Source organism: Oncorhynchus gorbuscha, linkage group LG01 (genome assembly GCF_021184085.1).
Source record: "Oncorhynchus gorbuscha isolate QuinsamMale2020 ecotype Even-year linkage group LG01, OgorEven_v1.0, whole genome shotgun sequence".
NCBI classification, from domain to species: Eukaryota; Metazoa; Chordata; class Actinopteri; order Salmoniformes; family Salmonidae; genus Oncorhynchus; species Oncorhynchus gorbuscha.
Window position 1 is genome coordinate 94970759 of NC_060173.1, and position 25623 is coordinate 94996381.

A 25623-nucleotide genomic window follows, 5' to 3' on the forward strand; every position below is an offset into this window, starting at 1 on the left:
CCTGTACTCTGGAGCGGGATCGAATTGGAGGTGGAGGGTCCGTCATGTCACCGCATCATCGGACTGAGCTTGTCATTGCAGGCAATCTCAACGCTGTGCGTTTACAGGAAAACATCCTCCTCCCTCATGTGATACCCTTCCTGCAGGCTCATCCTGACATCCAGCATGACAATGGCACTGTGCATGATTTCCTGCAAGACAGGAATGTCAGTGTTCTGTTCATGGACAGCAAAGAGCCCGGATCTCAATCCCATTGAGCACGTCTGGGACCTGTTGGATCGGAGGGTTAGGGCTAGGGCCATTCCCCCCAGAAATGTCCAGGAACATGCAGGTGCCTTGGTGGAAGAGTGGGGTAACATCTCACAGTAAGAACTAGAAAATCTGGTGCAGTCCATGAGGAGATCCACTGTAGGACTTAATGCAGTTGGTGGCCACACCAGATACAGACTGTTACTTTTGATTTTAACCCCCCCTTTGTTCAGGGAAACATTATTCCATTTATGTTAGCCACATGTCTGTGGAAATTGTTCAGTTTATGTCTCAGTTTTTGAATCTTGTTATGTTCATACAAATATTTCCACATTATACATTTTCTGAAAATAAACGCAGTTGACAGTGAGAGGCTGTTTCTTTTTTTGCTGCGTTTCTGTGCGTTTTCAAAACGTATCGGCTAAGTATCGACCAATCACAGGTCATGGATAAATTACGTTTTGTACCACGTGACTACCGCTGCCATTTGACGTTGTCGCGGCAGAAGCGGGGAGAAAGGGCGAATTAGCGAAGCAGTGGGGGAAATATTTACGATTCCTGCTTTTTCCGGATGAGTTTTGTCACTCTATGCAATTTTAGTTTTGAATTATAAGAAAATACGCTTTACACAGCCATGCGGCGAAATAAGGCCGAAGTGGACGAATATATTTATTCAGTAGAGAGTTCCTCTCCTTCACTCAAAGAGGTGAGTCAAACCCGGCCCCAACTGGCTCTTCAGCCTGCGTATACTACCTAGCTAGCAGCCAACTGCTACTGCCATCTTGGCCTGGCATTTAGCTACACCTAGCTCGTAGCTATTACAGCTAATAGTACATAACGCTTTTAACGTAGCTATCAAAATACTATTAATAGACTAACTTTGAAACAATAAGTAGCTAACGGATCATTTTGGCTAACTATCTTGGCTAACTAAAATGTGAACTGGGACACCTCAAGTTATTCCATCGCAAGGAACACTTCCTCGTTGAAAAGGCTGGCAGCAGGGCTGGCTAGCTTTTGGAACCTGTCCCATCAGCTTGCTTTATGCCGGCTAACAAATTAACGTTATGGCTATGTCACTCTTCCTACGATCCGTTGGAAAAGAGCCATCATTACCATTCTTACTTGATGTGTACATAGCTGGCTGACTAGCTACCATTTTTAGCTAACTAAAAATGTCATATGTATGTCATCTGTAACGTTAGCGATCTAGTTGTTATAACCAAGAGTGTAACCTTACTTTAAATTAGGCCTATATGATCTTCCCACAGAAACCAATTAAAGGATTTTTATTTGCTAAATTATACTTCGAGGCTAAGGAGTATGAACTTGCTAAAAGGTAAGCCCTGAACACAACCAACGCAGACATGGTTGACATTGATGACATTGAAGTGGGTAACGATGCCGTTTTTGTGTGTATTGTGGTTCTATTCTGAATGCCTGGTCCCCTCTGTTAGACATGTATCAGCATATCTGAAGGTGGCGGAAAGAGACCCCAAAGCACACAAGTTCCTGGGCAAACTTTATGAGAGGGAAGGAGATATCAACAAGGCCATAGGATGTTACAAGGTAAGATCCTTCTCAGTTGCACACTTGCATACATACTACTGCTATAGTATCCTATTACCCTGTCCTTTAGGCTTTGGCAGTCATCCAGTTTGATATGATTTATTTGTTTTTGAAGAAACAAATATGCCAGTTGTGTATGCGATTAGTGCTAGGGAATATATCAAATTCATGTTTTAGCGTGATATTCCAAATGCCTGTTTTGTAATAATTTTTTTAAATTCTCATTTTTATGGGCCGTTTATGTCCGCTTGTCTCCTTAGCTCCTTCTGTGCTCTGTGCACCTTCCCATTTAAACCAGTGATCTGTATATAATGACGACATGCTCATGTCTCTTCCCTAACAATGGGAGTTGTTGTCCCAAGGGAGGGAAGACCGATTTTGGACAGATTTGGGCAAAAGTGAAACCTCTCTCTTTGCCTCTTTCTCTCTGTTTACACACACCAAGCCCCTGCCACTCACCACAACAAAGATGAGAGATCACTTCTTCCCCTCTGACAAGCAGTTTCAACTCACTATTTGCATTTGAGGTTTGGTCCAACAAACAGTCATATGGACACAGAAACAGAGACATTATTTTACTGTAATAGTGAAGTTAACCTAACTAATTATTCCCTTTTTATGTCTCTACTCCTCAAATTATGTGCAGAGCAGATGTTACTAAAACAGGAGTATCAATGAACATTCATTCTGGAAAACTAATGCTGTTTGTCGCACATGGCATTGCAGTACATTTTAGCCAAAGACTTATGCTAACTACCGAGTCTGTGGGGTTATAAATGTGCAATAAGCATAGAACATAATTATATAGGGAATTGGCAACTCATTCTGATGCAGTTTTACTCCATACTGCCCAGCCCTATATGCAATGGGTGTTCACAGCTATCTGACGATGCTTTCTGGTCATTAATTGTGTGTGTCCGTGTGTCCATCCAGCGGTCTGTGGACCTGAACCCAGCCCAGGGGGACCTGGTTTTGAAGGTGGCTGAGCTGCTGGTCAGTAAGACCGAGAGAGACAACAGAGCAGAGTTCTGGGTGGAGAAAGCTGCCAAGCTGCTGCCTGGACACCTTGCTGTCTTCAACCTCAAGGTAAGAGCTCTAACACAGTATTGATTTCCTGTATTCAAATTATTTTTAGGTTCTTTAAAATGGTTTGCCTAACCTAAAATAGTGGGTCAAGGCTAAAGACTGACTGCATTGTGACTGGAGGATTGTTTACAAACTGTGGCACTGGGTTGACACATGATCACTACCCGCACCACTCAACCCCTCGTCAGGAGTGCCTGTTGAGCTGACAGCTGTTTAATGCATATGCCCTCCACACTGTCTCTCCCCTTAGGAGCAGTTGTTTAGCAGCAGATGGGCACGGGGGCTAGAAACAACTGTTTTAAAAATCCTTGTTTACTTAACTAACTCTCCCTCTAGGAGCACCTGCTGAATCAACAGGGCCAACAGGGGTGGAACCAGTTGTTTGACCTACTGCAGGCAGAGCTGGCTGTGAGGCCTGGTGATGCACATATCAACATCAAGCTGGTTCAGTTGTTCTCCTCCGATGGCAGGCTGGAGGAGGCTGTCAAACACTGTCTGGCCACAGAGAAGAGAGGCCTGCTTAGATCCAGCTTGGACTGGTACTCTACTGTAGTACACACTCTGCAGGTCAGCAGGATGCTCACAAAATACAATTATGTTCTTATGGAATTACATGTACAATGGTAAAGTGATGAATTGTGTGTTTCTCAGGAATCCCTAGCCCAGCCCAGTGTTTCGTCCAATGAGAAGATGCGGCAACATCGGCAGAGAGAGCTACTTTTGGCACACTGCAGCCTGCTGAGACTGACTCTGCAGGGGAAAGGACTGCAGCCTAGCATCCAGGCCCTCTGGAGGTGTGTTTGTTACATCCAGGCTAGGCAGGGACATGTGAATGCTGTACTAGTCTACCAACAGAGCTCCTTCATTAGAGCACCACTATGTAGAGTCCTATTAGATTGTAGCACTGTGTGTGTGAGTATTTAACCCCATTTCTCTCTGTTTCTGTGTAGTTTTGACTGTGCGATGCAGGGCCTGAAGAGGGCAGAGGGCAGTGTAACAGATGATCTGTCTGGGGTCTATGTGGAGATGAGGGGACATCTGTACCTGCATGCTGGCACTCTGCTACTGAAGATGGCTCAGGAGAGAGAACAGCAATGGCGGGCTGTCATTGATCTGGCTGCTCTCTGCTATCTGCTGGCCTACCAGGTAACACACACACAAGCTAGAGGCTTTGTAGCAAATAACAGTCCCTGTGTATCCAACTTCTTGTTTTCATTCTTCCTACTTGTCATATTTAGGTCCCCAAGCCAAAGAGCAAGGTGTCTAAACGTGACCAGTCTCCTCCTCAGCCTCTGGAGCTGCTGGCTAGTGACAGAAAGAGCCAGGCTGGACACATGCTGCTAAACCTCAAGCCCGAGACACACACCTTTGTCAGAGAGGTGGTGGAGGCGTTTGGGAACCGTAGTGGTCAGGGCGCTTTGTTTGAGTTTTTGTTTGGACCTCTGGCTCCGGTCGGGTCTTCCTTCATTGGCAACGATGACATCCGCTCCATCAACACACAGGCTCCAGAGATATCTGACCTTACCAAATGGGATAACGGTATGATGCGTGTGTGTGGCTCTACACAACAGGAGCCCAGCTGATCTCACACATAAGATCTATAACTTTTTTATCTCTAGGCTCCATCCAGCTCCATGGTGGGGACCTCCAGCAGCTGTGTTGGCTGGGCCTCCAATGGTCTCTCTTGGCCCAGAGGCCTGCTCTGAGGGACTGGCTCAAACAGCTGTTCCCCAGGCTCAACCTGGAGACCTCCAAACTGGACACCAACACACCAGAGTCCATCTGCCTGCTAGACCTGGAGGTGGGCGTGGTTGCTCTACAGTATCTAGTCCTGAGTGATTTAGTGCTCTTTGGGTTGTTCCGGTTAGATTATTACAAAATAATTATAATTTTCGATTTCGGGTTTGGTTATTTTTAACATTAAATGCACTATGCAATATGTGGGTTGAATGCTGTATCATTGAATAAAAGTCTCATGATGGTAGTGACTGCCCATGACTGCTTATCACTTATTAACCATAATTTATTTACATTACTTTAATAAAATATTTCAGTTGTGTATATTACATTTGTTTTATTTGATTACTTTATTTCAAGTCGATCTCATCTGTATAGAGCTGATGTCTGACAGAATCACTATTTTTAGTAGTTCTTCGAAGTAAATAAGGCATACTTTTATGACTGCTGAATACCAACTATCAATTACTTAGATCATGTATTTTCAGGTACTCCCTCATGAAGAAACTGCTCTCTTGGAATTACTTCTTGATCGCGCATTCTTCTTTCCCTTACCTAGCAGGTGTAAAAGAAACACACACCGACAATTAGCTGCATGATGGATTATGGTTATTGTAGTTAATTATAATTTTTTTCTGCACTAAATTATGTAGAACATTGGCCTGTTTGAAACTACAACTCCCTACCTCATCTCATTTTGGGCAAGATCTGATTGATCTCTAGAGAAACTGCAGCGCACTGTGCGCATTGAGATCAGAAAAAAAAAACATAACGAAATGGAATTCAAATAATTGAATGACGTCGGTCAATTAGTTGTTTAAAAACAGGAAAATAAATATTGTTTATTTGCTCAGCATTAACAATATCTATGCTGTTCAGTTACGGCCTTATAACGATCTTAATACTGTCCTTCGTATCATATCATTGATGGTTTCCTTTTGCTTAATTTTTCATTCATACAATGACCTGTAATGCACTAAGAACTAATGCAAATAACTTGTTTAGGTCCTTCTTCTAACAATACACTGGGGTGATTCCCTCCCTCCTGTCTAGGTGTTCCTGTGTGGGGTGGTGTGGTGCAGTCACACCCAGCTCCAGGAGAGGGCCAGGATCGCTTCTACTGGTCAACATGAGCCCCGCTGCCTGCCCCTGCCCCTTCTCCACCACCTCTTCACGGACAGACAGAGGGACTGGTGGGACGCAGTCTACAGGCTCATTCACAAACGAGCTGCGTGAGTCACGATGGGTTATAATCTCTGTAGTTATGTGATAGTTGTCTGAAATCAAGTGTTTTACTACATTTTACATTCTAGTAATTTAGCAGACACTACTTTCCAGAGTGAGTGCATATATTTTCAGCTTTTTTTTATACTGCTATGCTATACCAACGGAGCCACACGGGACTACACAAACAAGCTCTGTAAAAATGACCCAGCGGAGCCACACCGGACTACACAAACAAGCTCTGTAAAAATGACCCAGCGGAGCCACACGGGACTACACAAACAAGCTCTGTAAAAATTATCCAGCTGAGCCACACGGGACTACACAAACAAGCTCTGTAAAAATTATCCAGCTGAGCCACACGGGACTACACAAACAAGCTCTGTAAAAATTATCCAGCTGAGCCACACGGGACTACACAAACAAGCTCTGTAAAAATGACCCAGCTGAGCCACACGGGACTACACAAACAAGCTCTGTAAAAATGACCCAGCTGAGCCACACGGGACTACACAAACAAGCTCTGTAAAAATGACCCAGCGGAGCCACACCGGACTACACAAACAAGCTCTGTAAAAATGACCCAGCGGAGCCACACGGGACTACACAAACAAGCTCTGTAAAAATTACCCAGCGGAGCCACACGGGACTACACAAACAAGCTCTGTAAAAATTATCCAGCTGAGCCACACGGGACTACACAAACAAGCTCTGTAAAAATTATCCAGCTGAGCCACACGGGACTACACAAACAAGCTCTGTAAAAATGACCCAGCGGAGCCACACGGGACTACACAAACAAGCTCTGTAAAAATTATCCAGCTGAGCCACACGGGACTACACAAACAAGCTCTGTAAAAATTATCCAGCTGAGCCACACGGGACTACACAAACAAGCTCTGTAAAAATTACCCAGCTGAGCCACATGGGACTACACAAACGAGCTCTGTAAAAATGACCCAGAGGAGCCACACGGGACTACACAAACGAGCTCTGTAAAAACTACCCAGCGGAGCCACACGGGACTACACAAACAAGCTCTGTAAAATGACCCAGCGGAGCCACACGGGACTACACAAACAAGCTCTGTAAAAATTACTCAGGCACCCACCCTTCTTCCTTCACTTGAACTGATCACTGATATATGTCGGTAACACTTTACTTGACACCCAGTGTCATAACACTGTCATGACATACAGTTCCAGTCATACGTTTGAACACACCTACTCATTCAAGGGTTTTTCTTTATTTAAATGTTTTTCTATGTTGTAGAATAATAAGTCGCTCTGGATAAGAGCGTCTGCTAAATGACTTAAATGTAAATGTAGTGAAGACATCAAAACTATGAAGTAACACACATGGAATCATGTAGTAACCAAAAAAGTTGTTTGCGATTTTTCAAAGTAGCCACGCCTTGTCTTGATGACAGCTTTGTATACTCTTGGCATTCTCTCAACCAGCTTCACCTGGGATGCTTTTCCAACAGTCTTGAAGGAGTTCCCACATATGCTGAGCACTTGTTAGCTGCTTTTCCTTCACTCTGCGATCCAAATCATCCCAAACCATCTCAATTGGGTTGAGGTCGGGTGGTTGTGGAGGCTAGGTCATCTGATGCAGCACCCCATCACTCTCCTTCTTGGTCAAATAGCCCTTACACAGCCTGGAGGTGTGCTGGGTCATTGTCCTGTTGAAAAACAAATGATAGTCCCAATAAGTGCAAACTAGATGGGATTGCGTATCGCTGCAGGATGCTGTGGTAACCATGCTGGTTAAGTGTGCCTTGAATTCTAAATAAATCACTGACCGTGTCACCAGCAAAGCACCATCACACCACCACCCCCATGCTTCACAGCGGGATCCACACATGTGGAGATCATCCTTTCACCTACTCTGCGTCTCACAAAGACATGGCAGTTGGAACCAAAAATCTCATATTTGCACTCATCTGACCAAAGAACAGATTTCCACCAGTCTAATGTCCATTGCTCGTGTTTCTTGGCCCAAGCAAGCCTCTTCTTTTTATTGGTGTCCTTTGGTAGTGGTTTCTTTGCAGCAATTGACCATGAAGGCCTGATTTACACGGTCTCCTCTTAACAGTTGATGTTTAGATGTCTGTTGAACTGAAGCATTTATTTGGGCTGCAATTTCTGAGGCTGGTAACTAATGAACTTATCGTCTGCAGCAGAGGTAACTCCTTTCCTTTCCTGTGGCGGTCCTCATGAGAGCTAGTTTCATCATAGCGCTTGACGGTTTTTGCGACTGCACTTTAAGAAACTTTAAGTTCTTGACATTTTCCAGATTGACGACCTTCATGTCTTAAAGTAATGGAGTGTTGTTTCTCTTTGCTTATTTGAGCTTTCCTTGCCATAATATGGACTTGGTATTTTGCCAAATAGGGCTATCTTCTGTATACCACCCATACCATGTCACAACACAACTGATTGGTTAAAAAGCATGAAGAAGGAAATAAATTCCACAAATGGACTTTTAACAAGGCACACCTATTAATTGAAATGCATTCCAGGTGACTACCCCATGTAGCTGATTGCGAGAATGGCAAGAGTGTGCAATGCTGTCATCAAGGCAAAGGGTGGCTACTTTGAAGAATCTGAAATATATAATATATTTTGATTTGTTTAACGCGGCGTTCCATATGTGTTCTTTTATAGTTTTTTTTGTCTTCACTATTATTCTACAATATAGAAAATAGTCAAAATAAAGAAAAACCCTTGAATAAGTAGGTGTCTAAACGTTTGACTGGTACTGTATATCACATCTCAAATGTATTTATAAAGCCCTTCTTACATCAGCTGATGCCACAAAGTGCTGTACAGAAACCCAGCCTAAAACCCCAAACAGCAAGCAATGCAGGTGTAGAAGCACGGTGGCTTGGAAAAACTCCCTAGAAAGGCCAAAACCTAGGAATAAACCTAGAGAGGAACCAGGCTATGAGGGGTGGCCAGTCCTCTTCCTGCTGTGTTGGGTGGAGACTATAACAGAACATGGCCAAGATGTTCAAATGTTCATAAATGACCAGCATGGTCAAATAATAATAATCACAGTAGTTGTCGAGGGTGCAACAAGTTAGCACCTCGGGAGTAAATGTCAGTTGGCTTTTCATAGCTGATCATTGAGAGTATCTCTACCGCTCCTGCTGTCTCTAGAGAGTTGAAAATAGCAGGTCTGGGACAGGTACCACGTCCGGTGAACAGGTCAGGGTTCCATAGCCGCAGGCAGAACAGTTGAAACTGGAGCAGCAGCACGGCCAGGTGGACTGGGGACAGCAAGGAGTTATAACGCCAGGTAGTCCTGAGGCATGGTCCTAGGGCTCAAGTCCTCCGAGAGAGAAAGAAAGAAAAAGAGAGAATTAGAGAGAGCATACTTACATTCACACAGGACACCGGATAAGACAGGGGAAATATTCCAGATATAACAGACTGACCCTAGCCCCCCCGACACACAAACTACTGCAGCATAAATACTGGAGGCTGAGACAGGAGGGTTCAGGAGACACTGTGGCCCCATCCGATGATACTCCCGGACAGGGCCAAACAGGCAGGATATAACCCCACCCACTTTGCCAAAGCATAGCCCCCACACCACTAGAGGGATATCTTCAACCACCAACTTACCATCCTGAGACGAGGCCGAGTATTACCCACAAAGATCTCCGCCACAGCACAACCCAAGGGGTTGTCAAAATATCTCTCTATCCTGAACAAAAAAGTGTTTTACATCCCTGTTCGTGAGCATTTCTCCTTTGCCAAGATAATCAATCCACCTAAAGGGTGTGGCATATCAAGAAGCTGGTTAAACAGCATGATCATTACACAGGTGCACCTTCTGCTGGGGACAATAAAAGGCCACTCTAAATGTACAGTTTGGTCACACAACGCTACAGATGTCTCAAGTTTTGATGGAGCATGCAATTGGCATGCTGATTGCAGGAATGTCCACGAGTTGTTGCCAGATAATTTAATGTTCGTTTCGCTACCGTAAGTCACCTCCAACATCGTTTTAGAGAATTTGGCAGTACGTCTAATGGATCTCACAACTGCAGACTACGTGTGACCACGCCAGCCGGGGACCTCCACATCTGGCTTCTTCATTTCTGAGACCAGTCACCCGGACAGCTGATGAAACTGAGTCTTTCTGTCTGTAATTAAGCCCTTTTGTGGGGGAAAACTCATTGTGATTGGCTGGGCCTAGCTCCCAAGTGGATGGGCCTATGCTCACCCATGGCTACGCCCCTACCCAGTCATGTGAAATCCAGAGATTAGGGCCTAATGAATTTATTTAGTTGAAAATGTTGCATTTTTATATTTTTGTTTTTTTAGAGCTGTTGTGACATTGCGTTATTTTTATGGCTGGTTATGACACCTACATAAGAGTATCTCAACCTTCCACACAAGGCAAAACATTCCATTACACTATAGCCAACTTGTCAAAAGTATGAAATTCACCATATTAAATTATTTTAATTGTGCACACCTACCCCAATGCTCTGTTTCTGATAAATGGGATGAATGCAGTAGCATATTTTAGGAGCAGGACAGGACACCCTCTTTTTGACTGACAACTGACATAAGGGCATGTACGTTACATTACCTATCTGGCTTATATGATTATGATGGTCATCATGCTTCATGACAGTGTCAGTGCATTTTCTTAGTCCAAGTAATGTGACACAGGATGCTCAGGATGCTCACAATGCTTCATGACAGTGCCATAAAGTATATTTTCTACAAGTTATTTAAAATATGATGGCGGGGGGACATGACTGCAAATAATTAATTTCAACAACAAAGGACGTTAAAAAAAAATTCAAATGAAAGGAAACTTCTTGGCAGGGAAAAAACACATTTGAGTAAATGTGGATTTTGACACTCCTATGTAGGTGTCATAACAGCCATAAAATAATGCAATATGTCACAACAGGTCTAAATGTATGGGTCATGATACTGTTATGACAGGTTATGACAATTTGTCAGCTTTTATGACATGGTTATGAAGTAAAGTGTTACCATAAGATCTGATTTAAGGTCAGTGTTAAAATGTAAAGGCCCAGGATGGAGAAGTCAAGCTGACTGATGGCTCTGTGGTTAACATGACTAAGGTTCTGCTTCTGTCTGCGGGCCTAGTATGTACTCTCTGTGTATCTGTGTTTGTAGGCCTGGCATGTCAGCCAAACTGAGGATGACGGTTCAACATGGACTAAGCACCTTGCGAGCCGGAGAGAAACATGGCCTTCAACCAGCCCTGCCCATACACTGGGCCCAGCACCTCAGCTCAGCGGTACATACACCTCAGCCAGATGAGACACCTGCCTTTTTCTGTCACACTCTACATTAGTGAACATGATATGTGCTAGGTGTCTGTCTGAAATTACTCAATAGTATTTATAGCTTTGTATGATTATTATTTAGAACTCTCTGACTAGCGAGAATATTCTACAAAATCCCTTTGGTAAAGTAAATTATGACTATATATAAAACAAAATAACTGAGAATGCGACACTGAACGAGGTGTCCTTAGTAAAAATGAATGATTTTGAAGGAATTACATTTCTTCATTTGGATTAAACATCTGTTCGGATGTAATTCCCAGGGGTTTGGTGTGAACTCATACTATCACCACGAATACATAAGGCGGAGTGTCCACTACTGGAACGTGGTGCTCCCCCTGCTGGACAAGATCAAGAGGAGACGTGGCATCCCTGGACCCCTGGACCCCCTGTTCATACACTTCCCCTCTAGAGACATAGAGGTGAGCTACCACCACAGCTGTTTCTCTGACCAACACTGTTAGTCTGCTGAGTTAAAGCATTGTCATGTGTGTAGACTTGATATCAAATTGAATTTTTTTGGTTACATGTGTCGAATCCAACAGGTGTAGACTGTACAGTGAAATGCTGAATCCAACAGGTGTAGACTGTACAGTGAAATGCTGAATCCAACAGGTGTAGACTGTACAGTGAAATGCTGAATCCAACAGGTGTAGACTGTACAGTGAAATGCTGAATCCAACAGGTGTAGACTGTACAGTGAAATGCGGACTTACGAGCCCATTCACAGAAGTGCAGTGTTAAGTTGTTTAAATAAAAGGGGAAATAGTAACACAATAAAAACAATAATGAAGCTATATACAAAAAGGACCAGTACCGAGTCAATGAGCAGCGGTACGAGGTAATTGAGGTAATACACTGTGTACACAGTACATGTGGGTCGGGTTAAACGTGACTAGGCAATCAGGATCTATATTTGTATTTATTATGGGTCCCGGCAGCAGCTACTCTTCCTGGGGTCCAGCAAAATTAAGACTGTTTATACAATTTTCAAAACATTACAATACATTCAGACTGTGTGCCCTCAGGCCCCTACTCCACCACATATATACAGTACAAAATCCATGTGCATATGTGTGTGTATGTGTGTGTATGCTATCATGTGTCTGCCTATGTGTGTGTTGCTTTATACAGTCCCCGCTGTTCCATAAGGTTTTTATCTGTTTTTTAAAATCTAATTTTACTACTTGCATGAGTTACTTGATGTAGAATGGAGTTCCATGTAGTCATGGCTCTATTTAGTATTGTGCTCCTTCCATAGTCTGTTCTGGACTTAAGGACTGTGAAGAGACCTCTGGTGGCATGTCTTGTTTGGTATGCATGGGTGTCCGAGCTGTACTCCAGTAGTTCAAACAGACAGCTCGGTGCATTCAACATGTCAATACCTCCCATAAATACAAGCAGGGATTAATTCAATCTCTCCTCCACTTTCATACATACATAAACTCAGCAAAAAAGAAATGTCCTGTTGTCAGGACCCTGTCTTTCAAAGATAATTTGTCAAATCCAAGGAACTGCACAGATCCCCATTGTAAAGGGTTTAAACACTGTTTTCCATGCTTGTTCAATGAACCATAAACAATGAATGAACATGCACCTGTGGAACGGTCGTTAAGGCACTAACAGTTTACAGACTGTAGGCAATTAAGGTCACAGTTATGAAAACTTAGGACACTAAAGAGGCCCTTCTACTGACTCTGAAAAACACCAAAATAAAGATGCCCAGGGTCCCTGCTCATCTGTGTTAATGTGCCTTAGGCATGCGGCAAGGAGGCATGAGGACTGCAGATGTAGCCAGGGAAATAAATAGTGATGTCCGTATTGTGAGACGCCTAACACAGCACTACAGGGAGACAGGATGGACAGCTGATCGTCCTCGCAGTGGCAGACCACGTGTCACAACACATGCACAGGATCGGTACATCCGAACATCACACCTGCGGGACAGGTACAGGATGGCAACAACTGCCCAAGTTACACCAGGAACGGACAATCCCTCCATCAGTGCTCAGACTGTCTGCAATAGGTTGAGAGAGGCTGGACTGAGGGCTTGTAGACTGTTGTAAGGCAGGCCCTCACCAGACATATCCGGCAACAATGTTGCCTATGGGCAGAAATCCACCGTTGCTGGACCAGACAGGACTGGCAAAAGTGCTCTTTACTGACGAGTCGCAGTTTTGTCTTTATCGTCGAAGGAATGAGCGTAACACCGTTGGCCTGTACTCTGGAGTGAGATCGATTTGGAGGTGAGGGTCCGTCATACTCTGGGGCGGTGTGTCACAGCATCATCGGACTGAACTTGTTGCCATTGCAGGGAAGACATCCTCCCTCATGTGATACCCTTCCTGCAGGCTCATCCTGACATGACCCTCCAGCATAACAATGCCTACCAGCCATACTACTCGTTCTGTGTGTGATTTCCTATAAGACAGGAATGTCAGTGTTCTGCCATGTCCAGCGAAGAGCCCCGATCTCAACCCTGTTGAGCACGTCTGGGACCTGTTGGATCAGAGGGTGAGGTCTAAGGCCATTTCCCCCTAGAAATGTCCGGGAACTTGCAGGTACCTTGGTGGAAGAGTGGGGTAACAGCAAGAACTGGCAAATCTGGTGTAGTCCATGAGGAGGAGATGTTTTTGCTGAGTATTGTAGATTTGTAGTGGTATAATAATGTTGTACTGTTTTTTTGTTTCATATGTAATTAACTTAATGTGTTTGGACCCCAAGAAGTGCAGCTGCTGCCTTGGTAACAGCTAATGGTGATCCTTAATAGATATAGATGTGAGTGCTACGGAGTGGTAGTCATTTAGACAGAGCATGCACTGACAAGCTGTAACCTGAGTATGCATCCTGGTAATCTGTCTGGCCCTGCGGCCTTGTGAATGTTAACCTTTTTAAAAGTCTTAGATCTTAGTCTTCTGGAACAGCTGGTTCTCTCACACATGGACAGTGTTGCTTGCCTCGACGCGATCATATATGGCATTTAGATCATTTGGTAGGCTGGCGTCACTGAGCAGCTCTCGGCTGTGTTTCCCGTTGTATTCCGTGATAGTTTGCAGGCCCTGCCACATCCGACAAGTTTCAGAGCTGGTGTAATAGGATTTGATCATAGTCCTGTATTGACGCTTTGCCTGTTTGATGGTTTGTCGCAGGGCCCAGCGTTGTCCGGTTTAGGGCAGGGTTTGGCTGGCTGGGATTTCCTTGTCCCATCGTGCTCTAGCGACTTCTTGAGGTTGGCCGGGCTCCTGCAAGCTGACTTCGCCAGTTGGACTGTGTTTCCTCTAACACAGTGGTGCGGCTGGCTTCCGGGTTAAGCGAGCAGTGAGTCAAGAAGTAGTGTGGCTTAGCAGGGATGTGTTTTTCCAAGGACGCATGGCTCTCGACCTTCGCCTCTCAAGAGTCTGTTGGGTAGTTGCAGCAATGGGACAAGACTGTACCGACCAATTGGATATCACAAAAAAGGGGTAAAAATAATCACCGACCACCAGGAACGCCGCCTCTGGATGAGCATTTTCTTGTTCGCTTATGGCCTTGTACAGCTTGTTGAGTTCGGTTTGTGGCGGTAAATACAACTACGAAAAATACAGACTAATACTCTTGGTAAATAGTATGGTCTACAGCTTATCATGAGTTACACTAACTCAGGCGAGCAGAACATCGATACTTCCTTAATATTTGAGAATGCGCACAAGCTGTTGTTAATAAAGAAACGCTCCCCCACCACCCTGGATCTGCCGTTCTGTACTGTCGATGAATTGAAAAACCAGGTAGATTTTATATTATCTATATCCTTGTTCAGCTGTAGCTCCAAGAAGCATAGTATTTTAGTTGTTGATAGGATAGTATCGAACAGAGCTCGTCCAATTTTCTTTCCAGCGATTGCACATTCGCCAATAGAACCGAGGGTAGAAACAGTCTCACCAGGGTGCTCGTGTGCCGGCCTCTATACGACTGTCGTGGATCAGGGCCTGGTCCGGGATAATCCATGTCTTTTGCCTCCGACTCATTGAAGTAGAAGTCCTCGTCCAAATGGAGGTTAGTGATAGCTGTTCTCATGTTCAGAAGCTTTTTTCGGTCATAGGAAACAAAGTGGAAACATAATGTACAAATAAGTTCAGATTACGACAAAAAAAGACACTAAATAGCACAATTGGTCAGGAGCCTGTAAAACGGCCGCTATTCACACCGGCGTCATGTAATCACTGTTGCCAAGCTGGAAAATTGACAAGACCAGTTTTAATGTATGCATTGCTCTATTTTCATTGGTTAGTGTGTTTGTGTTCATCGCAGATCCCATCAGTGAAGGGCTTTGAGGAGGAGGCCAAGATAGCATTTGCGACCCTCCTGGACATCGAGGGGAAGACAGAGGAGGCTATTGCTACCCTGGAGACGATCAACAACATCTCGTCTAACTGGCACCTAGCTAGGGTATGTAGTGAGGGGTTCACTGCTCGACCTTGGTCTTGGAGTCTGTCACCTGCACTTTATAACCATGCTTTTAAGTGCAGCTCCCAGTAGAAAAAAATTCTGCCAGCATTTTTCTCTGTTTTACCATACAAAATGTGTTTGTTATGAATTGTCTTTTGATATATCTGTGTTTTGTAGATCTTCCAGCGTCTGTCTGAGGAGGCTGGTAGCGGGGTGGAGGAGACACAGGACAGGTGCATCATGTTCCTCAGGAAGTTCAGAACTTACCTGTCCAAGATCTACAACGCCAACGCTGACGACATGGATAAGGTTAGACACACACACTAGTGGTGCGCCGGGCAGCTATTTGTTCACTTGCCCGCAATTGCTAAATCTGAGGCCTGCACCCAACCCTAACCCACAAATATAGAATATGCCCTATAGGCTATAGTCAAAGACTGTAGAACCATTCTTTGATAGGGTTGCTTGATTTTTTTATTTTTTTTTGCATGATTTTGATACGTTTCTACTAATAATTTCTGACATTTTGGTAGGCTATTTGTTAGTCATCTTCTCTATAATTAAATACATGCAGCTTCTCTTCTGTCATTAAATGTTGCCCTAGAAGACTAAATAAACCCTTGCTCACCAGAATAAATGGATAGAATGAATGCTTCAATCTAGTTGACATCTGAGAAAATGCAATAACTCAACAAGAAAAAGATAAAGATGGCACCTCAACCGATGGTATTTAACTGAGCATTCCCATTCTCTCAAGATGCTGAAAGAAAGAAATCATATTTCTCCACTCCTGTTCCCGAGTAAAAATGTTGCCTATATTTTGTGTATCATTTTACTGCAAGAAATGCTTAATCCTGCCGCAGTTAATATTAAGGCTATGTGAGAAGTTATAGGCCTACAGTCAGTGTCCAGATTTGAGTTTCCATTTAACCCATCTGAACAGTAGGCTACAGTTACCATATAATCAAAAGTTTAAGAGTTGGAAGCATGACATGACATTCAACCATATTCACTGTGTTATGTCCCAGCTGCCCGTTTCGATGGAGGAGGTGATGGATCTCCTGAACGATGTGAAACAGCAGCTGGAGGAGAGTGGAGAAGCGATGGATGAAGAGGACGACGGCGGACCGGTCCACTCCAGCCTTCAGTTTACTAAGCCTGATGCTTCAATCTCTTGTGTCAAATTCGCCCCATTAACCCCCTCCCCCAGCAAGAGCTTGGCCTCTCCCTCCAAAAGACACCTGGTACTTTTAATTATAAATGTTGACTTATAAACATATGTGAGACAGTTGCTCTTCCTATTTTTCAAACATGAACATACATGCACTCAGATTTACTGTACAGGTTGTTTTTCGCACATAAATATTTTAAATATCTTTATGGGGGGGGGGACTATCCTCCATTTCCAGATTTCCCCAAAGACACCACCTCATTGGGCGGAGGACCAGAAGTGCCTCCTGCAGATGCTCTGCCAGCAGGTGGAGAGCCTCAAGGTCAGCCCTTGGCTTCATTGATTTTGAGGATATGGGAGATGGATGTTAGCCATGTCAAGTGTGCATATGAATTAAATTATAGATGTTAATGTATGGTTTCTGTGTTGATAAGTGCTGTGTGGTTGTGTTGCAGAATGAGGTCCATGACCTGAGGCATCACTCGTCAGACAGCATGGCGTCACCCCACCAAAGAATGTATGGAGATGGGTACGGGGCTGAGAGCATACAGGAGGGGTACCCCCCAGCACAGACCTTCCATGGAGCACCCCTCACTGGTAGGAACACAGTACACAACTGAGTTGTGTAGTTTGACTGTGTGATATAATGAAATAGCAATGTTTCTAGGATATTAAATTCTGAATGTTGATTATACCCTCTTTCCTCCTCTTTTTGTTTACAGTTGCCACCACACAGGCACCCTCTATGTATTACAATCAATCCTCTGCTTATAATGCCGGACAGTATCTCCTTCGTACGGCAGCCAATGTTACTCCAACAAAGGTATGTGTTTATACCTTGGGATTCTTTAAGAATTGAGAATGGTTTAGTTACTTAAAGTGGGATAGTATTTTCAGTAGGGCTGGGTGATATGGCCTAAAAATTAATATATTGATTTCTTGACACATCTACTCATCCAAGTTTTTTAATATAATTTTTAGACTATTTTCTACATTGTAGAATAATAGTGAAGACATAAACTATGAAATAACCCATATGGAATCATATAGTAACCAAAAAAGGGGATTGAGATTCTTCAAAGTAGCCACCCTTTGCCTTGATGACAGCTTTGCACACTTGGCATTCTCTCAACCAACTTCACCTGGAATGCTTTTCCAACCGTCTTGAAGGAGTTCCCACATATGCTGAGCACTTGTTGGCTGCTTTTCCTTCACTCTGCGGTCCAGCTCATCCCAAACCATCTCAATTGGGTTGAGGTTGGGTGTTTGTGGAGGCCAGGTCATCTGATGCATCACTCATCACTCTCCTTCTTGGTCAAATAGCCCTTACACAGTCTGAAGGTGTGTTGAGTCATTGTCCTGTTGTAAAACAAATGATAGTCCCCATAAGCGCAAACCAGATAGGATGGTGTATTGCTGCAGAATGCTGTGGTAGCCATGCTGGTTAAGTGTGCCAGTAACTGACAGTATCACCAGCGAAGCACCCCCACACCACCTCCATGCTTCACGGACCCACACATGCGGATATCATCCGTTCACCTACCCTGCGTCTCACAAAGACATGGCGTTTGGAACCAAAGATCTCAAATTTAGACTCATCAGACCAAAGGACAGATTTCCACCAGTCTAATATCCATTTCTCGTGTTTCTTGGCCCAATCAAGTCTCTTTTTTTTATTGTTGTCCTTTAGTAGTGGTTTCTTTGCAGCAGTTCGGCCATGAAGGCCTAATTCACGCAGTCTCCACTGAACAGTTGCAAGTTGAGATGTCTGTTACTTGAACTCTGAAGCATTTATTTGGTCTTCAATTCCTGAGGCTGGCAAGTTACCTCTGCAGCAGAGTCTTTGAGTCTTCCCTTCCTGTGGTGGTCCTCATGAGAGACAGTTTCATTATAGCGTTTGATGGTTTTTGCGACCTCACTTGAAGAAACTTTCTAAGTTCCTGACATTTTCAAGATCGCATGCCTTCCTGCCTTGGTGACAACAACTCCCATTGTTAGGGCGGAGACATGCATCTCGTCAGTAGAGACATTTCCTTTATAGAAAGGAAAAGTACAAAAAACCTTGATTCTTGCAATACAGGCATTTGGAATATTGCGCAAAGACATACATTGGAATTAATTGACTTAATTTGATATTGCCCAGCCCTACATTTCAGTGGCAAATATGCACAGGTTTTAGTTTGAATACATGTTTCTTTCTCTTGTGTCTCAGGCTCCTGTGTATGGAATCAACCGCCTGCCACCCCAGCAGCACATGTATGCCTACCAGCAGCCCACAAACACACCTCCCCTACAGTCAACACCAGCCTGCATCTACCCTCCTCAAGATCAGGTCTTCGGTGCCCCTCTCCGCTTCGAGTCACCAGCAACCAGTCTACTCTCCCCATACAGTGAGGAATACTATGGCCACTCTCAGCCCACCACAAACCCTCCCCTCCCAGAGCCTGGCTACTTCACCAAGCCCTCCATTGTACCTGTCCAACCACCAAAGAGCATCGAGGGGAAGCCTGTTGGCTTTGGGAAGATCTCTTTTGGCCAGCCGATCCATGCTGAGCCTCCTAAGTTGCCTAGCTTTGGTGCTGGAATAGTCGCCCAGTCCACTCCATCATCCGCTGCCTTTAAATTCAACTCCAACTTTAAATCAAATGACGGGGACTTCACTTTCAAGTCCAAAAACAATGAGAGCCTGTTGGGTCTTCTGACGTCAGACATTCCCACCAAATCTGAGGGCCCCTCGGAGGGGAAGCACCAAGAGCCTCCTAGTCAGGGAGGGATTTTTACCTTTGGCCCTAAAAGTGCGTCTGAGTTCTCCTTTGCTGACACAATCCAGATCCAGGACAAACCAAACCTGTTTGGAAAATTTGACCAGCCATTTAGTTTTACTGATGTAACCACGCCGGTATTTGGGCTGGCAAACACAGCAGAGGAGGAGAAGGGAGCCGAGAGCAACAACGACAGCACTCATGTGGAGGAAGACGAGGATGGGCCTCACTTTGAGCCTATTGTGCCCCTCCCTGACAAAGTAGACGTGAAGACTGGAGAGGAGGAAGAGGAGGAAATGTTCTGTAACAGGGCCAAGCTGTTCAGATTCGATGCGGAGACAAAAGAGTGGAAAGAGAGAGGTATCGGCTTAGTCAAAATCCTAAAGCACAATAGATCAGGAAAAGTGCGTCTGCTGATGAGGAGGGAGCAGGTTCTGAAGATCTGCGCTAACCACTACATCACGCCAGATATGCTCCTGAAACCAAATGCTGGATCTGACAAGTCCTGGGTCTGGAATGCCGTTGATTATGCGGATGAGGAACCAAGGCCTGAGCAACTGGCCATCCGGTACAAAACGGAAGACGAGGCATTGCTCTTCAAGACAAAGTTTGAAGAGGCTCAGAAGATCGTTCCCAAATCTCCAAAAATGCAGCAAGATCAGTCATATAGGAAAAATAATTTTCCTAAACCCTCTGCTCCGTTGGCGACAAACTTTGCTGCCCAATTTGCAAAGAAGTACGGGGAGTGGGACTGCGACGTGTGCTGTGTAAGAAATGCAGCTAAAGTTATGCAGTGTGTTGCCTGCCAGACTGCCAACCCTAATGCCCCATCAAAGCTGGACAGCGCACCGGCTACTGACATCAAAGGGTTTACTAGTGGGGCAGCTTCAGTGGGAGGATTTACTTTTGGATTTGGAGCTGACTCATCAAAAGACACCAGCAGCGCAGGATCTATTGGAGAAGGATTTGGGTCTTTTGGAGCTCAGATACCCTCCTCCTTTACGTTTGGAACCAGTGGCACCACTTGTATACCTGCTGCTGGTTTTGGTGCCCAGTTTGGAAAGAGGCAAGAAACCACAAAAGTTGCAGCAGAATCAAAGCCCTCAACCATGCCATTTGGCTCTGGATTTGGTGTGCAGTTCAGCATAAATCCAGGGCAGTGGGACTGCGATACATGCACTTTAAGAAATGAGGCATTTTCAAACAGTTGTCTCTCTTGTCAAACTCCTAACCCTTCAAGAAAACCTGCTGCTGTTGCCCCAGCTTTGGCAACCCTCTCAATTGGGTCTGGATTTGGTGCACAGTTTGGCAAAAAAACAGGGCAGTGGGAGTGTGACACGTGTCTTGTTAGAAATGAGGAGTCTGCTAGCAGTTGTGTTTCTTGTCAAACTCCAAACCCTGTAGCCAAAACAGATGTGGATGGAGCAGCACAATCAAAGCCCTCAACCATGCCATTTGGTGCCCCGGCTTTGGCAACCCTCTCAACTGGGTCTGGATTTGGTGCCGAATTCAGCAAAAAGCTAGGGCAATGGGACTGTGATACATGCGTTGTAAGAAACGAGGCTTCTTCAAGCAGTTGTGTTTCTTGTCAAACTCCTAACCCTTCAGCAAAATTAACAGCAGAGGTAGCACCAACAACAGAGCCAACAGTGTCAGACTTTGGTGCTGCTTTTTCAAGGAATGATGGACAATGGGACTGTGACACCTGTCTAGTGAGGAATGATGCATCTGCCTCTAAGTGTGTTTCCTGCCAGACACCCAACCCCAATGCTAGCAGCTCCTCTCTTAGGGACATGTTTGCCCGGCAGGAGGGACAGTGGGACTGTGACACATGTCTTGTCAGAAACAACGACTCTGCTAGTCAATGTGTCTCCTGTCAGATGCCCAATCCCAATGTTAAGAGCATAGCCACACCCGCCACTTCCAGCTCATCCTTCAGCTTTGACTTCGGGAGTCGGACTGCCTCTACTCAACCCACAGGCACTGGGTTTAAAGCAAACTTCAACGGTGACAGCTCTTTGCAGTTTGGCACAGGCAAAGTTGATAAAAGTTCCCCTGCATCCTTCAAGTTTGAGATCCCTCCTCAGGCTGAAAGCAGTACCCCCACTGCTGCAGGCTTCTCTTTCACCATGCCCATCCCAGCAGGTGGCTTTAAGTTTGGCACTCAGGAAACTGCAAAGGAAACCCTACCAGCTGAAACTCAGACTCCTTCTTCAGGGTCTGCGTCAATGTTCCTGAAGAATATCGCAGAGCAGCACAGAGAGAAGGAATCTGGTGTCAGTGTATATCCATCAGTGCTGTCAGTGGACAAGACGGGTCAGGATGAAAATCCCCTCTTCATTGGCAAACCCAACGACTTCAGTTTTGCAGACTTGGCTAAAAACTCACAAGGAGACTTCCAGTTTGGTCAGACTGACTCCAATTTCAAAGGCTTCACCCGCGCTGGTGAGCAGCTGTTCACATCCCTTCAGTCAAACCAGAGGGCAGACACCTCAGCTGACCAGGATGAAGAGGGCATATACAAGACAGAGGATAATGACGATATCCAGTTTGAGCCTGTGGTCCAGATGCCAGAGAAAGTGGACCTGGTCACAGGAGAAGAGGACGAACAGGCCCTCTACTCCCAGAGAGTGAAGCTCTTCAGGTTTGACGGAGACATCAGCCAGTGGAAGGAGAGGGGCGTTGGGGTCCTCAAGTTCCTGAAGAACGCCACCAATGGCAGGCTCAGGGTGCTGATGAGGAGAGAGCAGGTCCTGAAGGTGTGTGCCAACCACTGGATCACCACCACCATGAACCTGAAGCCCTTGGCTGGCTCCGACAAGGCCTGGATGTGGCTGGCTAATGACTTCTCTGATGGAGATGCCAGACTGGAGCAACTCGCTGCCAAGTTTAAAACCCCGGAGCTGGCTGGGGAGTTCAAGCTGAAGTTTGAGGAGTGTCAGAGGCTCCTGTTAGACATCCCACTGCAGACTCCTCACAAGCTTGTTGACACAGGCAGAACTGCACATCTCATCCAGAAGGCAGAGGAGATGAAGTCCGGCCTGAAAGATCTTAAATCTTTCCTGACCGATGACAAAACCAAGATCAAGGAGGACGACAGCCATGCTAACATCACGACAACCAGTAACACCTCTGGTCTGAATATCAAGCCCCACGCAGAGAACACTGGCCCTACCTTAGAATGGGACAACTATGACCTGAGAGAGGAGGCTCTGGACGACAGTGCTGACACCTCTGTCTACGCCTTACCCCTGGCAAGCAGCCCAATTAGGAAGAACCTCTTCTGCTTTGGAGAATCCACAGAGGGCTTCAACTTCAGCTTCCAGCCTGTCGTCAGTCCCGCCAAGTCGCTGGCCAAGATGAACCAGAGCGGGGTGTCTGCGGACGAGGAGCAGGACATTAGCCAGGAGGAGGAGCGGGACGGCCTGTACTTTGAGCCTGTGGTTCCCCTGCCAGACCTGGTGGAGATCTCCACTGGAGAGGAGAATGAAAACGTGTGTTTCAGCCACAGGGCAAAGCTGTATCGCTATGACAAAGACCTGAACCAGTGGAAGGAGAGGGGCATCGGAGACCTCAAGATACTGCAGAACTGCGATACCAAACGAGTCAGACTCATCATGAGGAGAGACCAAGTCCTGAAAATCTGCGCCAACCATTGGGTCACATCTTCTATGAAGTTGGAGCCCATGAAGGGTGCTGAGAAGGCCTGGGTCTGGAGCGCTATTGACTTTGCCGAGGTAACTAAGGGAAATGTTGAGCAGTTAGCTGTCAGATTCAAACTGAAGGATGTGGCTAACTCCTTCAGAGATATATTTGACCGGGCTAAAACTGCCCAAGAGAATGAGATTCTGGTCACTCCAATCGCCTCCAGTGAGACCCTTACTCAGGAGGAAGCAATAGTGACGGGGACAACCGTGTGTGGACAAGCTGCTGTGGCCATCCTGGAGGAGACCACCACAGAACGGACGGAGCTGAATCATGAGACTTTACACACCCCTGACTGTAAGTCCTCCACCGGTACTCCACATAGCCCTCTCAACCTCTCCAGGATGGTGATGTCCCCACCCAAGTTCCTCTTTGGAACAGACTCTCTCCAAAAGTTTTTCGGCAGCAGCCCACCATCATCCAAGGAGGATAGTTCTCCAGAGAGCTCCAAGGTTAAAGACAGCGGTCGGACCTCCCAGCCTTTAACTGCATTCAAAATCTCAGAAAAGGGTAAGCCTTTTGTTTTCCTTTCTTGATGGTTTTTGTTGATCTTGTGGTTCAGTGTAAACTGCTTGTTTTTGAATGGTGATGGCCATTATGGAGTTTTCACATAATTTGAACCCATTGTGTTGTGATTCCATTCATGTCCCATTGGTTTATCACAATGCTCCTCCCAGCAGCCTTGTGTTCGTAGGACAGAGCATAACCGTCACTCCCATTAGCCTAACTCCACACTTCCTCACATTTGCTATTTTGATATAGGTTGTTTGATATGATAGCCGATGTAATTGATTATAATCCATTACATTTAGTATATTATACAAAATAATGCAGTCACAAGTTTTATTGCAGGCGTTGTCTTCATGAAGGCAGAAATGGGGACAGGACATAGTTAGAGGACTCTAGATTAGGCCTGGGCAATTCCAGTCCTCGAGGGCCAGATTGGTGTCACACTTTTGTCCTCTAACTATGTCCTTTCCCCACCATTCTTAAAGTAGTCAACTGGGTGGGTCTTCCTATGGGTTATGGAATGATCACATGATTTCATCCAAGTCATATGCCAGTAAATTATACTTCTGAGCAAACACTAGGTGGCAGTGTGCACCCTTTCAGTTTGTTTGCCAACTAGGAGGAGGAGGAGGAGGTGATAATAATGGAAATTGCCTCAATGGCGCTGCCCGTGAGTTTACAGACTCTAGCATTCTCTATGGGACAGGACCGAAATATAGAAAGATTGATATAGGACTAATCCAATACGCTTACTTAATGCAATGACGTTCAGCAACTTGAAGCTAACCAAAGATGCATTAATACATTTTCATTTCTTAATCCAACCACCCCCAATTCTAGTTTGTCTCACATGCCAACCATTATTTTGTAGGATTGGACTTTAGGCTTTTCAAAGATAACCCAAAGAATTTTTGGACCAGCACCTCATCCACCCAATTTGAGCCCCCAGGTACTCTGTCACTACACTGTGTGTGTTCTGTGACACGTCACCTACACAGCTGGCACCTGTCTGGCCTTGCCTGGTAGCCGGTCTTAACCAGCACGCAACGATTGGAACATGCTGTGCATTCGGGAAGTTTTCAGAGATGTAGATTTTTCCCACATGTTGTTACGTTGGTCTTATTCTAAAATTGTTGTTTCCCTCAATCTACACACAATGACAAAGCAAAAACAGGTTTAGACATTTTTGCAAATGTATAGAAAATAAACATAGGTAAATGTACTAACTATTCACACCCTTTACTCACTACTTTGTTGAAGGTAAACCTTCGCCCCAGTCCTGAGCGCTCTGGAGCAGGTTTTCATCAAGGATCTTTGTGCTTTACTCTGTTCATCTTTCCCATGATCCTGACTATTCTCTCAGTCCCTGCCGCTGAAAAACATCCCCACAGCATGATGCTGCCACCACCATGCTTCACTGTAGGGATGGTGCCAGATTTCCTCCAGACCTGAACCTTGGCATTCACGTCAGAGTTCAATCTTGGTTTCATCAGACCAGAGAATCTTCTTTCTCATGGTCAGTCCTTTAGACCCTTTTTGCCTGTCTCCAAGGTGGCTGTCATGTGCCTTTTACTGAGCAGTGGCTGTCGGCTGGCCACTACCATGAAGGCCTGATTGTTGGAGCACTCCAGAGATGGTTGTCTTTCTGGAAGGTTTTCCCATCTCCACAGAGGAACTCTGGAGCTCTGTCAGAGTGACAATTGGGTTCTTGGTCACCTCTCTGACCAAGGCCCTTCTCCCCCAATTGCTCAGTTTGGCCAGGGGGCAGCTCTAGGAAGAGTCTTTGTTGTTCTAAACTTTTTCCATTTAAGATTGATGGAGGCCACTGTGTTCTAGGGGAC

At 45.2% G+C, this 25623-nt stretch overlaps 1 protein-coding gene across 3 annotated transcripts in view; it reads left to right on the forward strand.

Moving 5' to 3' along the window:
• The first annotated feature begins 752 nt into the window (after positions 1-752).
• ranbp2 (RAN binding protein 2) overlaps positions 753-25623 on the forward strand; it is a 45808-nt gene continuing 20937 nt past the window's right edge. For all 3 annotated transcript variants that reach the window (XM_046366675.1, XM_046366683.1, XM_046366665.1), the window contains exons 1-19: positions 753-955; positions 1521-1588; positions 1707-1818; positions 2752-2904; positions 3241-3471; positions 3556-3698; positions 3855-4050; positions 4143-4443; positions 4524-4705; positions 5695-5873; positions 11037-11160; positions 11473-11631; positions 15497-15634; positions 15812-15943; positions 16663-16878; positions 17044-17127; positions 17261-17402; positions 17528-17628; positions 19018-23782. In XM_046366675.1, coding sequence (XP_046222631.1) covers positions 884-955; positions 1521-1588; positions 1707-1818; positions 2752-2904; positions 3241-3471; positions 3556-3698; positions 3855-4050; positions 4143-4443; positions 4524-4705; positions 5695-5873; positions 11037-11160; positions 11473-11631; positions 15497-15634; positions 15812-15943; positions 16663-16878; positions 17044-17127; positions 17261-17402; positions 17528-17628; positions 19018-23782 — 7498 coding nt within the window. In that variant the 5' untranslated portion in view covers positions 753-883. The remainder of the gene's footprint in view (positions 956-1520; positions 1589-1706; positions 1819-2751; positions 2905-3240; positions 3472-3555; positions 3699-3854; positions 4051-4142; positions 4444-4523; positions 4706-5694; positions 5874-11036; positions 11161-11472; positions 11632-15496; positions 15635-15811; positions 15944-16662; positions 16879-17043; positions 17128-17260; positions 17403-17527; positions 17629-19017; positions 23783-25623) is intronic.